Source organism: Lissotriton vulgaris, chromosome 3_1 (assembly GCF_964263255.1).
Source record: "Lissotriton vulgaris chromosome 3_1, aLisVul1.2, whole genome shotgun sequence".
Classification (NCBI taxonomy): Eukaryota; Metazoa; Chordata; class Amphibia; order Caudata; family Salamandridae; genus Lissotriton; species Lissotriton vulgaris.
This window is the reverse complement of record NC_141689.1, coordinates 299,358,244-299,376,710: the sequence shown is the minus strand read 5'-3', so window position 1 is coordinate 299,376,710 and position 18,467 is coordinate 299,358,244. Positions and strand designations below refer to the sequence as shown.

The 18,467-nt window shown below is 46.0% G+C and overlaps 1 protein-coding gene across 1 annotated transcript in view; it reads left to right on the top strand.

The window, feature by feature from the left end:
• The window catches only part of PDZD2 (PDZ domain containing 2), a 997,171-nt gene that overhangs the window by 535,690 nt on the left and 443,014 nt on the right, over window positions 1-18,467 (top strand). The window contains exon 3 of the mRNA XM_086960493.1: window positions 4,687-4,829. Coding sequence (XP_086816619.1) covers window positions 4,687-4,829 — 143 coding nt within the window. The remainder of the gene's footprint in view (window positions 1-4,686; window positions 4,830-18,467) is intronic.

The window sequence follows — 18,467 nt, the reverse complement described above, 5'->3', positions numbered from 1 at the left end:
GAGCCATCATCCTTGCCTCTGTTTGATGCCTCCTGGTCCAGAGTTCATAGATGTTGGGCTGCCACTTGAGTAGGCTGCCGCTGTGATCACAACTCCAGAGACGTTGTCTCCTGAGACCCTTGTTTGGACTCCCGTTAAGGGAGCCCTCGCAGACATTGGGCCTCGTGTTTGTTGCCCTAGTTTTCAAGAACGAGTTCCAGTAATTAAACTCGGACAATTATATCGGAAGATGCATGCATGGGTTACCGCATGAGACAATTGCAGCAGTTGGTCAAAGGTCGTACACAGTTAAGGCATCGATGTAGATAGTGGGGTCACATAAAACAGGTAGGTCAGATCCTGGTGGAGAGTCCTTCAGGATGTATGTGGGCGATTCATCGAGGTGCCTGTCAAATACGAGGAGCTCGAGGTTCTTTTTGTAGGTGGCTAGGCAGGTGGTTAGGCAGAGGGAGGGAGGTAAAGAGTTCTAGATTCTTGTGGCATGCCAGAGAATGACTGGCCCATGTAACGTTCTCAACTGAAAGTGGAGTGTTCCATGAGCAGGGATTGGGCATTTCTGGAACCCCTATTAGCTCAAAAAAATGTTAGTTTATCATTTAACTAGGGAGGTACAGAGGAGTGCAGCACCCCGTGGGTACACGAGGAGATGCATCTGTTTGCTGTTTATTTTGTTTTATGGTTTGCGAGCTGGAATTTCATAGTCCCCCCCCCTTCCCCCCCCTCCCCCCCCCCCCCAAAAGAAGTCCCATTTCTTGAGACCTAGAATGTAGCTCACTGCTGCATGTAGTGTTGCCCTCAGAGGGCCTAGATGAACTTTGGGAGTGCCCGAGAGAAGGACAATTCCATAATCTAGGCAAGAGAGAGCAAGAGACTGCTCCACTATTTGGAGGTCTTGTTTCAGGATCAATTGTTTGGGCGCCAAAGATGCCTAAGTTGGTGTTGTGCGCTTTTGGCCATAGCTGTGATGTAGCTTTGAAGACTGAGATGATTGCCAAGGGTGATACCTAGTCACCTGGCTCTCTGGACAGGGTAGCCATCCAGGGCGTGAAAGTTAGCCATCCATTCCTGTACATGGGTTTTTGGTTTCAGAGGCAAAATCAAAAGAAATTCTGTGTTGGTTAGGTTTTGTTTTAAATTTTAGTTACTCATCCAGTTTTCGTATTTAAGAGCGTGATTGAAAGCAGAGCAAAGTTTTCTGGGGGATGAGATGTTCGTGTATATTTGGTTGTCGTCGGCGTAGAGGTGGAAGAGAATCCCAGAGTTTCTGAGAGTTACCCATAGTGGTACCAGGTAGAGGCTAAGTAGGGTTGGGGAGGGTATTGAGTCTTGCTGGCCCCTTGATGTACACTGACTGGTCTCCAGAACGAAGAACCTATTTTCCAATTTGGGAATAGTTGGTTACGTATATGGAGAACCAGCTGAGGACTGTGCCTCCACATCCCATGAGTTGTTCTAGAGTACAAAGGAGGTACAGATGGTTGACAGTGTTAAATACAGCGAATAAATCTAAGAGGACCAGGAGGCAGGAATTACTGGAGTTGAATATTCTAAGGGAGTCATTGACTATTTGGAGGTTCACAGTTTCTTTACAGTGGCCCTGTCGGAAACGTGTTTAAGAGGTTGTTTTTGTTCGAATGTCTGAAGCGAGTTGGTACACTATGTAACTTTCAATGACTTTGCCTAAAAATGGTAGTGTGGAGACTGGGCGGTAGTTGGTCATGTTCTCTGGATGGAGAGGTTTTTTTTTTCAGGAGAGGAGAGACTAGACCCACTTTTAGTCATTCTGAAAATATGCCCTGTTTGAGAGAGGCGTTGATCTGCATAATCCCAGTCTGAAAGCACAAAGTTGACCTCTCAGTCACCAGGCCCAAACTGGATTACAGCCTGAATTCCACAGAAGTCAACCTGGAGACATAGCACATAAGTCAATCGGTTCCACACAGTCTCTGTATGTCTACCATGGCACAAAACCTGAGTGTTCAGCCAAGTACTGTCTGACACACTTTTATTAGTCTTGCCGTCTCGCCCACCCTGAGCTGGGTGAGTTCACCGTGGAATCTTGGGAACTATTAATAGAATTACCCCTTCCACAGCCATGCCATTCACCAACCCCCCTCCCCCCACTCCCTGCTGAGCTGTAGCTGGGCTACGAAAGAATCTGTGGCCCTTTGCTCTTTCACACTCCTCCCATTGCCACCTCACCCGTTCCCTAAAAGGCTGTCTATTGGAAATTAATGAAACAAAAATTGCTGTCCTAATGTAATATTTTGAATGATTTTGGTGGGTAAAATTTCTAAAGCGATTGACACCGTAGTTAACCAAGTTACTCTGTCTTTTGAAATCTGTTATTAAGCTGTTATTTTGCCAGACCACTAGTAAACCAAGTATGGCATTGCAACCCGCTCTCATGTCATAAAACCTATGAATCTATTATTATATAAACTACTTGTATGCAGTAGTAACTGTTTTTATGAAAGGACTCTAACACCGAGGGTCTTGTGCCCATTATATAAAACTGCAAAAAAAAAAATACTAAGTACCTAAATATGTAAATCTTTGCACATAGTAGATGGACTGTTAAAGTCCCCTTATTCTTACAGTTTCAGAAAGCCGCACCAAAGGTGAGATTACAGATGTCCCCCGAACCCTGACAATGGCATTCGGTCTGCACTCCTTGGTAGCTTAGTCGAGTAATCAAGGCCTATCTGGAAGGTGGTGTGCAGGTTGAGACTAGACATAGAAGAAAACACACATCACACATGCACTAAAGATAGTTTGCCATGCCACAGTTGCTTTGTATTCAAAAGAACAACAATTTAATAACACCATGGATGTACAAATATATGTACAGTAAAAAGAAGAACCAAATAATGTAAATCACACAGATCACTAGATACCAAAATATTGCACATGAAAAACACTTTCAAAGCTGGTCTCAAAATACATAAAAGTCATAATTGCAACTGATTGTGAACACTGTGTTGTTTGTCATAAAGGTTTACAACACAGAGGATCATGAATCACCTGGCAGAACAGTGACTCCTCAAGTGCTGCTCGTGATCATGATAATATCAAACATACATAAAGCATGCAACCTTTTGAGGGGAAAAAAGGTTTGGCTGGGTAAAATCAAGTAACTGTGTTTGGGGTTACAGGGCTGAGAAGCCTTGCTTTCTCCCTTGGTTAAATCATCATCTCCAAGTCAGGGTGGCTGGGAGAGGGAATTTTGGTACTGATAATGGCATGAGCAGATTGCAGTCGTGACCGGCATGACTCATGGGTGGGGAGATGGGGGTGGGGCTGGGGTAGGGGGAAGAAGGAGTCTTGCGGGCGATCGCGCGGGGAGGGAGGTATTTAATTTAAAAATATATATATATAATTAAACTCACCTGTCCACCAGCCGGGTCTTGCGTTTTCTCTGCTCTCCAGGAACAGGAAGCAGAACCAGGCAGCCAAGCTCCCTCCCCTAAGCCAATCACAACGCTGCTCAACTTGATTGGTCCGGATGCCGCCCAGCCAGCGGCTTATGGGGAGTCTATTTTCTCCATGTAGGCTGCTTTGCCTACATGGAGAAAAGGCAGAGTGCGCATGACTAGTTTGGGTGGCCCCAGGGAGCCGACCAAACAGCCTTTGCACACTCAGGAGTGGGCAGGCACACCACTCCTCCCCGGCCCTTCTCTCAGAGCAGCAGCCCCCACCCACCCGCCCGCCTGCAACCAAACATGAAATGGTAATAACGAAAGTTATTACCATTTTATGTTTCTGCCGCTTGCACTGCGAGAAGCAGTGGGGCGAGACTCCTCCGCCCTAGCGGAGGAGCCACCCCTGGCAGATTGAGCAATCTGATGGAGAGGGGATGTTGAGGTGTGGACCCCAGGCACAAAGGGTATGCACAAGGTCTGCATCTGAATCTGGGCAACGCACACGCCAGTTGGTTGTAGGTCCTCTGTTCAGAAGGTAGGCCTGAGAGGTGATGGGCCTGTGCTCAAGCTCATTGGATAGAGGCTGGCATGGGTACCAGGAAGGGGTAAGTGGAGATGTTCCAAAAAGATGAACGAAGCAAGTGCCAAAGTTAGGAAGTGTGTTTGCCATTCAAAATCAGGTAGAGGGCGGGTTTTCATTGCTCTGTGTCCCCGTCTTTGTGTTCCTTGGACCGTATTAGCCCTCATCTTTCAGAAACGGGCAACATGAAGCTCCACATTCAGGAACCCACACAGCAGGAACCATGCATGTCCTATGCTTTTTCACAATTATTATTGCGAAAGCAAGGTCGACCATGTTTTCACATATTATTGCTCAGTACCAACCACAAAACGGGCTGTGTATTGAGGTCACTGGAATTACCTTACATGGGTGCAAGTAGACCTTATCCCTAGAGCTACTTTGTCCCAAAGCTAAACAATTAGAAATGCACAAACCGTGTAATGGGTAAAGGGGAGGTTATGAATGCTACAGGGTAGGGAGAGCAGCTTAGTTTCTCTCTTTCATTGGCTATACCAGAGGGGACTGGTTATGTCCTTTGGAATCATAAAAGAAAGGGGAAAAATACTGCCTTGTCTGTCAGTGACCTTTGTCCTTACATCTATGCTTCACAGCATTGCTTATGACTTTGGTGAGATGTGATGGTGTGAAATTGCCACTTTGACCAATTCAAAACTAAATGTATTCAAACCTTTTCATCACCAGCGTGAAGGATGCTCTATATGGAAGATGCATATGGTGAAAGGGGAAGATGGCCTGGGAGTGCAGATCACTGGAGGACGGGGATCCAAGCGGTCACCGCATGGTATCATCATTGCCCACGTGGAAGAAGGAGGTTCTGCACACAGGTTTTTGTCAATTACATTTTTTTAGAATGTATTAATGTGTTGTGTTTTTCATTTGCATACTGAACATTGTGAAAATGTCTCACGCAGCTGAAAATGTGACTAGTGTCCCCCACACCCGTAAATGAATGATTAATCATCTCATTGAAAATCTAATTGTTTTCCATTAATATATATTAGACTGGTTTTGCATTTGTTCTAGAAACCTTCCAGCCTGTCTTGGTGAAAACCATTTAGATCAGCTAAGATCAGCTCTTTCACAGTCACTATACTGCAGCTGGTTATGCACTTATTTCCTTCCATAAAGGGATCCCCCATCCTGCACCTCACACACCTGCAGAGTCTCTCAGAAAAGACAAGTCAGAAGTGCTGAGAGGGTATTACACAAGCAGAGACTCACTCAAAGAGTTTACACAGAGCATTTCCACAGGCATGGAGTCTCACCTGCACAGAAAGTTCCAGAGAGCGATTCAAACTTATAGCGCATTAGATGTGAGCTAAGGATCCCACAGGGCAGTGGTACGTAAACAGTAAACAGGTCCCCACATGTATAGGGAGCCTCAGAGGTCCAAACTGTAGGAGAGTAGGATCTGCTTCCTATGGTTACCCCCACTTTTTGCTGTGTTTCACTGGTTTTTCGACTTTAGACTGGCTGTGGCCCTGCTAATCTGGACCACAGCCTAGCTGTTCTCTCTCTAAATTGATACCATGTACTTTAGGTACATACCAAATTGGTTACTGGGTCACCCTTATGAGTCCCTGTATATGGTCCCTTATGGTACCCAGGGCATAGGGACCCCAGAGGCCTAACAGGGGATGAAGCATGTATTGTGCCACCCCTGGTGGGCCTTCCAAAATGACACCACAGGTCTGCACTTGCAGCCTGGGTAAGATGGTGTAAGCACCCCTTACTTAGATATAGTATACCTATATCTACCCTTACATATAGACACATATTAACCTATAAGTAAGGCTCCCTGTTTTGCGTTTTAACAGATTTTGCAGATAAATACAGACAGAAAACAATGTGCTTTTAGTCTGCATTTATTTTTAAAAGTGGATAAATACAAAAATGTTGCTCCTTTTAAGTGACTCTCCATGCTGTCTTTGAATTATATGCCAGCAGCTGAGCATATGGACAGCATGGGAAATTAAGAGGATGAAATGTATTTAAATAACGGCATATGTCAACATACATTTATGGTATAATGCTAGTATTTAGCAGTTATGTATTATTTGACAGCTTAAATAGCTAAAACACAACAGACATCAAAGTATGAGTATGCATCTATCAATTAAATAAATATGGAAATGTACAGTTTTTCAACTACATTTAAAAGCAAATCACAAAATAAATATGGATACATACAGATAAAATGACCAAAATATAAATATGGATAAATACAGACGGAAATGTTTAAAAAAAAATACCATAAAACCGGGAACCCTACCTATAAGTCACTCCTATGGCAAGCTTTGACAATCCTGAAGGCAGAGTGCTTGGTTTTGTGTGAGAGGATAACCTAGCATGAGCTGAGCCCCTCTGCAGCGTTGGGAAATATCTCCTTAAAGCAGTTCTATGATATAGCCATACTATATACTCTTAAGTGCATTATAATCCTGGTGGTTAAATGCTAACTTTGGTTTGGCTTTATCAAAGCATGTCGTGTAAGGTGTCACACGATTTGGAATACTAAACCCCCGCCAGTTCTGCCAGCAGGGGTAGCATTCCACCCTTCTAGAGGGAAAAGACATGTACACACTGGTATACTCGGTTAAAGTTAAACTTCTTTGGTGCCAGCATCACAAAATGGATGCTGCTGCCAGAAACACGAGTCTGACTTCCTGCTGCTAGACGAAACTCCGGCAGGGGAGGCCTGGACAATAGGTTTCCTGTCCAGGGAGGTGCCAGCACCTCCCCAGGCAGGCTTTATTGTATTGGGGCAGGGTGGGTTGCATTCAGTGAATGCTTTTCAGACACTACCTGGGGCACACAAGGTGCTTTATGCATTTCCCAGTTCAAACCGGTTGCTGGGGCACTCAGTCCCTGCTCTGGCGCGAAACTGGACAAAGGGGAAGGAGTGTGACCACCCCCTCCCCAAGTCCACCCATAGGTAGGACCTTAGAGTTAGCCCAACCCCTACACTTAGTATAAGTATAGGAACCCAGTCCCTAGGACTTTAGATTACCCTGGAGGAAAATCTGAAGAAGAAATCCTGGACCATCGACATTTCATTCCGACTGAAAGACTGAAGAATCTCCCTTGGGGTCAAGGAGTGACCCCCCTGTTCAAACAGGCACCAAAGAAGCATCTTTGCCGGTCTGCATTTTTGAGGCTCCAGCCGGATCCAGAAGAATCTGCAACACCGGACACAGACTTCCAAACATCTCTGAAGCTGACACGAGTTCCCAGCAGAGTTGAGACCTGTAGCTGACACGAGAGACGTGGGACCGGAACTCCTGGACATCCTGCATTTTTGCGACTGCACCTACTTCCCGAAGTTGTGCCTTGGGGTATTTGAAGCTCCTGCCCGAGCATATTTTGCACCGAAGTACAGAGGCCAGCACTCCACGAGTGACCCGTGAGTCCCCTTTCTTCACCGCAGTTTGAGGCTCCTTTGCGGTTCCTAGACCGTTGGCTAGTGGGCCCCCACTAAAGATAATCCTTTATTTCTTTAGCTTTCCTGGTTTCTCCAGACGTGCTCTGACTCCCCTCCAAAGGGTGAGTCCCTCAGACCTTGCTGGTCTGCACCAAAGCCAATATTGTCATCTTGCTTCGGTTGCTGTTGCCAAGGCTTGTTGGGTCCAATCCGGATTCTGACGCTGCAGCACTCGACATCCTTCGTGGGACAGCTTGAATCCAGCTCCTGGTCATCATAGACGCCTCGTGATCCTCGTGGCTGAAGAGTCAAGCTTCACCTACTTCACTTAAAAGCACCCGACATCGGTTGGCATCTTCCTGTCGCCATACAGGTCACTGGCTAGTGACCCAGACACTGTCCTCTCTGCTTTCAGGTTCTTCAAATCTCGGATCCTCCCAGACACTTTTCCTCTGGTCGCCTGCAGCACTTCTTCGCAGCTCACCATATGAATCGACGACGAAACCCGAAACCAAAAGACACCTATGCACCCGGCTTTCCCTGGGTGAGGTAACACGAGTACTCCGGTGCTCCGTGGGTCTTGACTCTTGACTCTCGAAGTGTCCTAGTCTAAAAGGGTTCCATCGTAGTTCACCTCTAAGTGTCCTTAATCTTTAAAATTGTAACTAGTTCGTTCTCCATAGAAAGTCAATGGTGATTTGCGGCTGTGTTTAGACACTGCACACGTCCCCCGTGGGTCTCCTGTGTCCCTACCTTGGGTGGTTCCTGGTTGCTCCAGCGGTTCTATTGGCCCTAGGCCTGACTTCTATCCCTCACGTCGTTCTTATGCCATTATTTTAGTATATGGTTTGTGAGGCCTCTAGGGCATAACGCATACTGTGCAACTTATAGTATGCTAATTAAGTTCCTTGTATTTTACTTTGACCTCTGGCCTCATAAAGAGCCCAGAGGGGTTGTGTTTAGAATAAATGCATATATATTTGATATATACCTTGTGTGGTGTACTTTCATTTGATAATTCATAGATTATAAACTGGTAAAACAAGTTGCTTAACTCGCCTCTAAGTCTTATCCTGAAGGCTGCCCTCCACAGCTACCACTAGGATAGCTTTTTATAAGGTTGACTTTAAACCTACCATCACTAAGGGTCGTTTGGACTGGTGCAAGGTGCCCACTAGAATAGTGGACATAATTTGCCAGGCCAACTACTCACACAAGTTACTCCAAATAGAAGCACACACAGACCGAGAGTTCATCAGTAGCGCACTCAATGCCCTATAAAGTATGCCTGAGCTGAGTTTGAGGCGTTCTGACCCAAAAACTTTGCCGCACTACGTGGAGTTCTGTAAGTTGTGGAGTGTGTTAGGTCGCACTGTTCGTGCTAATCTTTAGCGCCGGGTGTTTGTCCTGCGCTGGAAAATCAGCACAAACTGCACTATGCGCAGCACAAGAGGGCGCTGCTTCTTTCTGCAGCTTGAGTAGATGTTCATCATCTTCCTCAACCCCAATAGAAGGTTTCTTAGTGCATGCAGTAGCGGCCATCTGCGACCTCCCATGTTGATCTGGAGTAAGATTTTCCTTGTCCGCGCTCGCCAACTTAACGTTGGTGAACATGAGCAAGGACAAAACTCTGCTCCGCAGAATGGAATTTTTCGGAACTCTGTGAGCTAAGTGGAGGGGAAAAAACTTTGCGAGCGGAATTTCATGCCTTGGCCTACTATAAAGTACATACAGTACGCCCACCCATCTATTCTTCCATACGTCCTCCATTAAAACCCAAACTCCTCATTCAGACACTCGTTCACCCATCCACACACCCCCACTCAAGCACAACCATCAATAAACAGACGGAGTGCCACATTGGCTGCCTTAGTGCTTGCTTAGCTTGGCACTGCACCAGGGAAGGCCTGGTGCTCTGAGCGCTAGGTGGGTGTGGCCTCTGTGAGGATGTTTTTCAACCATGCATGTTTATAAATTGAGCAAATCATCCGTGGAAACAGGCATGCAACTAGTGCTCACGAGCCGTGGATAGCATTTAATATGGTCCTTTAAAAAAAAAAAATGATGTCCTTATTTTATTTACCCCCCAACAATTTTGTTTAAAGTACGGTAAATATAATGTATTCTCAGCCCCTGCTGCCCTTCATCATGTTGGAAAGAAGTTGGAAATGTTATGAAAAGTTAAACAGCAGCAGTTCATCAGAAAATGTATCTCTAAATTCCCCGTATTTATACTCGGAGCTTTAAATGGGCCGGTACTGTCCAGTACGGAGTGCTGGCACTTCTCAGAAACAAGCACCTGCACTTCTATTTTTCCATTTCAAGTACTATGTACACTCCCTGGAGTTTCCGTATTAGCAGTGTCTACCTGCCACATGAGCCGCTTTAAGCTTTAGCATAGCTGCGCCTCGGTAGTTGTCTATCAGTGTACCAACCAATCACCCGCTTTAAACAATGCAAAGAAAAGCACCCAGGCTGTCAGCTGGAGCAGTAAAATAGCAGAAGTTCAGAGCGATGGCTGGAGCAGGAGCAGCCTTATACATAATTCTAAATCTAAAAATACCAGTTGAATTAGAAACCCTTTTTAATACGGAAAGTTCAACCCCTGGTGAATACGGTACTCCTGGAATGCGCACACACCGTAATTAGAGCGTCTGCGCCTTCTAGGAACAACAATGGAAACCTCATGCAGGTTCAAGATTAGACCCAGCCAGGTGCAAGGGCCCGAGGCATCGCAGACGGCACCTTCACTTGTAAAACAATAAACAGCCTGTCTAACAAGCTGGCCCCGCGCCGCGCGCGCGCGCCTTCAGAAGTACCCGCAAGGACCAGAAATTATATCTGGCAATTAGGAGCCGGTTCAGTGTGTGCCCGGCTGGAATGGGGCGGTCGTGGGTCCGGCAGCGAGGCACGTGTTCGCTGTTTATTCTGTTTTATGGTTTGCGAGCTGGAATTCCATAGCGCCAAACAATGACGCTTTAAATGTGCCTCCAGTGCTGTCTTTTCAGCAGACTGCTCGAGGTACCTGAAGTGAAATTACAGGGATTCGTGTTCAGTGATGACATCACATCAATTTATATAACAAACATTTGACCTTCACCAAGCCCGGTGCATTTTCTCCAAACCGCTCCTTGTTGCTTAAAGTAAAAAGAAATTGTATTTTTAGCAAGAAACCCCCCAAAAATATAATACATGCAATATCAACAAATCTATTATAATAATTTGATTTCTTTACTAATGAGAATGTAGAACACGCCTTTCTTTTTTTAGAGATATGCGGATTAATATGAGAAAAATTAGGATAAAGGGAGAAAATGAAAAAAATAGATATTAGACAAGTGAAATATGATATGGTACAATAGCTCTTAAATAATCTAAAGACCTGAACAACTGCACATATACAAACTAACCTCCAGATGCATCAAAGTTATGTTTTGCGAGTCCTTAATAGCGAATTTTAATGAATTGCTATTAAAGACTCGCAAAACGGGATGCATGTAGGAATCGCAATATTATTTGCGATTTCTACTGATTCCCTATTTGCGATTCGCTAATTGCTAATTGCAAATAAGGAATGACTCCCCATTCATTCCTAGGCCCATAGGAATGAATGGGGAGTCATTCCTTATTTGCGATTAGCAATTAGCGAATCGCAAAAGTCCCGCAATTTCAAGGGTGCCAGGGTGACCAAAGGATACCCTGTTGCACCCCTGAAATGGTAATGTTCACTGGTGTTGGGCACTAAAGTGCATATTTCTAAGTTTTTGCTATTTACCAAGTAGTTTGACTTCGCTGTAAATAGCAGCCCCAGATTGCGAATTCGCAATCTTGGAATGGTTCATGCATTGCGTTTAAGGAATCGGAAATTGCGATTCCTTAAATGCAATCGCAATTTGAGAACTCGCAATTATTTGTGAATTCTTAAATTGCGAGTGCATGAACCCTTGAGGCATCTCAAATGCCATTTTTGCGGGCGCAAACGGCTGAATTTTGCGATTCGCACCGTTTGCGCTCGCAAAAATGCTTGATGCATCTACCTGTCAGAGGCAACCATAACAAATCGTTATTAATTTTGCTTTATGTATCTAAATCAGAGCCCATTTCTATCCTGTGATTGTCACACAGATGATTCCACCAGAACTAATAAGGTAATTTTGAAACATTCTTCCAACAACAAGTTGTTAATGGAAAGCAGTAGCAATGAACAAGTCTATTATCTTGGCATTCGAATCGGAAAGGTTTAATGAACTAAAAAAATGTTTTTTAATGAAAGATGAAAATTACATTTGAAAAGTTGGGTTAGAACAAACCATGTTCCAAAATGCATTGCCTAATTTGCAAGAAAATAGTGTGCAGCAATGAGCCATCTTCACTTTTACATGACCAACCTAAATTAGAGATGGAATTATCCATTTTAAAAATATGCACTGAGGTAAGAAGTAGTCTGTTCTCAATAAAAAAAAACATGTGATTGAGCAATATTTGCTGCTTTGGATGTTTCCAATAATTTGAACCAAACCTTGCTCCATAGTTGGCTATCAAAGTCATATTCAATATCATGATCCCAGATCTATAAATATTAGCAGCTGGTGGAATATAACCATTATACATTAAATAATGAAAAATTGTTGGCAGAGTATCATTATCCTTAAGGGAAAAGGGTATCTGAGGCGTCGCATAGAAAGTTTGAAGGGGAGCATGTAGTGATGCATTTTCCTAAATGAAAGAACCAGTTAATGAATAGGATTTTTTGTAATTTCTGAGAGCGCACTATCCAAAAACCTTCAATTACCTGACTGATTCAGGAAATTCCCTTTTCTTTCTAGTACTTCCATCAAAATCAATTCTTATTATAAAAATGTGTTATTCCAGACAGTAGACAGAAGAAAACATTTGGTTGGAGGATATGACACTCCTTGTTAATAATGCGAGGGTGCATTTTGGTAATAAACAGTTACAACACCTGAAAACAGACACCAATAACCATCTCCTAGAACAAAGGCAAAATGCCAGTGGTGTAATATTATCCCCTGTGGCCCCCGTTGTGCGACGGGGGCACGTGCTCTAGGGGCCCCCTTAGCACAGTACCCTGAACAAAGCGGTAGGTGGTGGGCCGAGGGGGTGGAGCCCTCCTTGTACTTTGCAGGGGTCCCCCCTCATGTTTCGTTGGGCCACTGCTAAAGGCATAAGCTGTATTAGAACATTGGAATGTTGGGAGCTCCATTGTAGACGATGGAGTGCTCCCTGCTTCTACGGCCCGGTAAAGGCCCAGAGCAACATTCCAATGTATTACAAAGGCGCCTCGATTTAAATCCCCTTCGAGCTTCGAGTGGCCTTTGTTTTATTTGTCAGAACATTCTGCCCTCTAGCTCTAGGCATACATGACCGATTATTATGACAGAAAGAAAGGGGAGTCTCACTTTGTCACCCTAGTGAGGAGCAACAACATGCATTATTTTCTGGAAATATGCTGTTCACAGTGTCACTATAACTGCATACGACTGGATAACCGTATGAAAACGTTCATGTTAGTTTATTGGAACTATGTTGATGTCTTTCACTGTGATTAATGATAAGGCGTACTTTACTCCACCTAAGTTATGAAGGAATGAGCTGAACTATCCCCAATAAAAAGGGGAGAAGGGCGTTAAAAGTCAAGAGCACCCCTCACCCCAAACTATGACTAAATCATGAGAAGTACTCCAAGTACCACATTATGTACATTGCCTCATGGGGGCAATGGGCGTGCGCACCCATTTTTGCAGTGTGGCCCCTTCTGTAATATAGATAGGTCTGGTGCATGTGCTGTGCTGGTTCTATCGTATGAGGGTGACCCCATGCACAAGAGGGAAACTCTTTGCTTCAGCACCCATGCTGTATTTTCGATTTGGGAGCTGAGGCCATGAGGCTGTCAGAAGGTGCACTGGTTGTGCACCACTAAACGGTGGTATACAGTCAATGCGCCCTCTCAGGAAAGCCTTATAGATTGGGCAAAGGAGATCCTATGGACCTCAGACATCTCCCTTTCCCAAAGTGTCTATCTTGACAAGTTCAATCAAGGAGGCCAAGAAAAAACGGGGCCCAAAACGCATTTTCCCCATTATTTTTTCCATAGGAAACAGCGATACTGTACAAACTGCTGAACGGAGCTACACCAAATTTGGCAGAAAGCTAGAGTTTATGTGAATCGAATCTGCAGGGTTGACAGATCTCAAGATGAAATATGATCGACTGACATCACATGAACAAAGATGTGGCTGCAGCCATTTTAGGACTCTGATCCGGAGTCCTCTGTCCTAAACAAAAAAGTGAAAAAATAAATAAAAAATAAAAAACATAGGGGGGCAGAATAGAGATACCCTGCCCAGTTAGACCTGTTGGTGGTGGGGGCAACCGAGGCATCGACCCGCAGACCAAAAATTAATTTTTAAAGATTTGTTCACCACTAATTCACGGTGGGTCAGTGAATCTGTGGTAAAACAAAAATAAATATACCTCTCCGGGGATGACAGTACATTAAAAGGGGGTATACTGTATTCTTCTCTCTCCCTGAGGCCACTAGGACCCCATTCCCAGGGCAGATGCTAATTTAAGGGAGCTGCTCCCCTGAGTCAATGTCCTAGTTCTGCCATGCCTTTCTCGGCCAGCCAGCGGGTCGGCCACTGCAACTATTGCACTGCATTTTAACATTCATAGTCTGTTGTTCCAAGGGCGCCCTTGGTCAGTGCAATGTATAACCCGGAGATCATCACCTCCCTTTGCCCCATATCAGAGCAATCAGAAGCAAGCATAGCCCTGTGAAGAACCCCTTGCTCAGCAGGACAGAAATGGCAGAAAAGAAGTATAGCAGTCGTGGAAGTATCTGTTTTTTAGAGATGGCTCTGCGCCCCATAGGAGAGAGCGGGAGGCCTGTTCAAAAAGGCACGGAACTGCGCACTGCAGTGAGTACCCTCCCTATATTGCCATCCAACAGGTCTTTGGTATATTCTGATTCCCAGATATTTAATAGTGTCATAGCTCCAGTGGAGCCAGGATACAGGGGAGTCTGTCGCAGTTCGTTCTTAGTCGCTGTTACCGTAAAGAGGCTCTCCGGTAACAGCCAGAGGCTTCACTGAAAAGGTGTAGTATTTCCATAAGTAGAGGGATGTTGTCAGCATCCTTGTGGAAGTACACATGTGTGCTGTCTGCATATAATGAAATTATATGCAACTGGTCTTGGACCCAAACACCCCAGTCCAGAGCCCTAGCACAGAGCACACACACCAGGGGCTCCATAGACAGAGCGAAGATGATCTGGAAGAGGGGACAGCCTTGTTGTGTGCCACGTTCAATGTGGAACAGGTCAGCTTTGATAGCACCTGTCCTTACTCTCACCATTGGTGTATTATATAGCAGTGAAACCCATTTCAAAAACCTGAGCCCCTCTCCAAGTCTGCAGAGGAGCTTCTTGAGGTACTCCCACCCCAGAGTATCTAATACCTTCTCTATATCGAGAGGGGCAATGCAGGGGTTACCGACGGATTTCTTCGCTCGGGCCATCAACATGAAAAGGTGGCATAAGTTCAAGAAGGTGTTTCGTCCTGGTATAAAACCCTTTTGGTCAGTGTATATATTTTTTCTGATAATCAACTTTAATTGTCATTTACAAAAAACAAACATACAAAACTTACAATATAGAGTGTGAGTTAGCTCCCACCAAACTTTAAAAAAACACATTCCTGGCATGACTAAACCAGCAAGGATCGATACATTGATACACAGGGAAAACCATAGGAAGGGGTTCAAAGCAATAGATGCAACCATTTACCCCACCCCTTGTGGAATTTTGCTGGGCAGCCACTTGCCTCATTAAGGGGTTCCTCTTGGGTCGCGCACCAGTCCACCCCTCGGCGCCATTTTTCAAGGTAGGGGGATTGGCCTGAGCCCAGGCCGCTGCAATGTCTCGCTTGGCCACAGCGATCACAGTTCCCCCAAAACATTTATCCGCTCTGGATCCATCTAAGCCATCCAATTCACCCAGGAGAAGTTGCAGGGGTTCATGGGGAACCTCCCAGCCCAAGGTCTCCGTAAGCTCTGCTTCCATCCCAGACCAAAACCGGGCAAGTCCCGGACATAACCATACCATGTGGTAGAAATCAGCCGGAGCATGGCCACATCTTGAGCAGTCTGGGGAAGGGCGCAGCTCCGCCGTACATAAGTAAGATAGGCCATGTGGAGGTAATAGAGTTGTACAAGACTGAGTTTGGAGGAGGTCGTGAGTGTTTTTGGAGCCATAAGGGCATCGCGCCAATCCGCCTCCTCCAAGGGGCCCAGCCAACCCTCCCAGCGAGCCCGCAGCGAGGCTAAAGCAGTAGGACCATTGTTCACCAGGAATCGGTATACCTGGCACCCCCTCCGCCCACCACCCAGGTTTCCCCATCATGACCTGCGCCTCTAACTGGCTAAACTCGGGTAGAGATGTGCCCATGGGGGCGTGGGTGGCGAGAGCATGACGGAGCTGCTGGTACTTAAAAATTGGGAGTTGTGAAGGGTGTAGCGCTGCTGCAGGTCAGAGAAAGCCCTAACATGATTCCCGGCCCACACGTCCCCAAGGAGAGAAATCCCAACATGGTCCCACTGCCAGAATCCCATAAGGGCAGCCGTCTCCTGACGTGTGTGTGTTAAGTGAGACGCTTGTCCCAGTGCATATGTGGCAGGGCGAAGCGCCAGGCCACCAGGACTGCTCTGGTGATTGATGGCATAGCTTGTGGTATGGGAGCCCCGTATAAGTAAGTTTGGATGTGTGAAAAGTCCATGTCTGTAAGTTCAACCCGGTAAGCCGGGTCAGACCACCCCCCGGTGAACAAGTCGTGGATAATGAGGAGACTGGTGGCTAGATAGTACAAGTGGGGATTCGTCATACGCATACCCCCATATAGGGCGCAATTCGTCATCGAGCCAGGGCAATACGTGGTCTCCCACCCCTCCATAGAAATTTTTTGATCATCCCATCCAGTTCTCAGAACCAACTACCCGGGAAGTGAAAGGTGGTGTTCTGGATAATGTATAGAAAACAAGGGAGAATCATCATTATTAAAATGGCTCCTCTTCCAAGAGGTTTGATTGGTATGGTGTGCCAGCACCTGAGATCATGTTTGGCCTTCGCAACCAGGGGGGTAATATTGAGCGCCCACTCCAGCTCTGGAAGCAGAACCACCCAGATCCCGAGGTACTTGAATGATTGCCTCCTGATGAGGATAATCGATTGCCCGTCGAAGCATGCCCGTGAGAGGTGGTGAGGGATCAGGGTAGATTCAGCCAGACTGAGGCGCAGGCCCATTATCTCTTCAAAGGTCCTAAGCACCTCCAAGCAGCAGGGGCCAGAGCTCTCTGGTTCCACCAAGAAGAGCAGACATCATCAGCTTAGAGGGGAATCTTGTCCACGTGGTGGGAATCCCAAGACCAGCCCTGGACCCAGGAGTCACTGCGTATGAGGCAGGCCAGGGAATCCATCGCCAACGCAAACAAGAGTGGTGATAAAGGACACCCCTGGTGCATGCCTCTCCGAATTGGAAACGCATCCGAGGTGGTGCCGTTGGTAAGGACCCTGTCCTTCAGGGCAGAGTAGAGGGCACAAACAAGGCATCGGAAATGGGTCCCAAAACCCATTGTCACCAGGACATCCTCCAAATAGCTCCAATCCACCGTATTAAAGGCTTTCTCAAAATCTATAGGCAGAAGTGCTAGGTCTGGGGTCAGGCGATGACAGCGGATCAAGGCAAGGTGGAGGCGCCTTCTTCAATGTCTGGTTCCACGAGCTGGCACAAAGCCGCATTGATCTGGGTGGACCAACTTATTCAGTAGAGGACGAAGGCGCTTGGCTAGAGCTGCAGCAAAGATCTTTTGAGTATTTTAAAAAAAAATATTTTTATTTGCTTTTTAAAAATGCATAAACATAACCAGCATGTCACATTAATCCATCCTCCATACCCTGCCTCCCTTCCACCCTCCTCCCTCCACCGCCATACCCATAATCCCACAAGTATCACTACATATTGATCACATTATGCCCTATCTGTCTCTATATAGCACAAATCATTCGGAGAACTCCCCGCATGTAACCTGGATAACCGAGTGGCCCTTCTTCCTCTTTTCACAGTCCCCCATCCAAGCCATGGTATAGTCTCCATTTCCCCCATACTCTAGTGAACTTCTTGGGACAACCCCTAGCTTTGTATGTGACCCTCTACGCTGCCAAGTACATGTCCAAGCCCCTTCTCCATTCATCTAGCTGAAGAGGTGTGGGAGCGCCCCATTCCCGGGCCACGTCCCTCTTAGCCACCACTGAAGCTAGTGCTACAAAAATCAGGAGTGGGCGATTCAGATCCACAACATTTGTTATTCCGAACAGAACCAATTTAGGCTCCACCGGGAGGGCCGTCTCCAGTATCTCACTTAATTCTCTTAGTATCTTAGTCCAGTATTCCTGAATTACACGACACTCCCAGATAGTATGATAAAAGTCTTGCTTCACATGCCCACATCTCAGACACTTAGTGTCACTAGCTCGCCCCATTCGATGCAGTCGTTGTCTATCGTAGTAAATCCTAGGCAGAATTTTATATTGTATGAGCCGAAGACGGGACTTTATTGCGACTTCCCTGGGTTGCATCAGGGCAGTCTCCCAGTCGAGTGTGTCCATCTCCCCCAGGTTTAGTTCCCATTTTTCTCTCAGCTTCACTAATCCGTCAGGCATATTATTGATCAAAGTTTTTTAGGTCAGGGAAACTAATTTGCTCTGGACGTGCTCCTGCAGTAGACGGCCCTCAAGCAGGGCATACTCTGGCAGGGGAGATGAGAGCGCCTTCTCCGCCCTCCATGCATGACGCAACTGCGCGTATTTCAAGTACTGAGTGTGATGCAGTCCGTGGTCCACCCTCCACGCCTGAAAGGACTTCAGATCTCCCCTTTTCAACAAGTCACCTAGTACGGAGATGCCACCGTCATCCCACCTTTTAAACCCCCTCAGCTTATGCAGCTCCTTTAGCCACGAGCAGTGCCA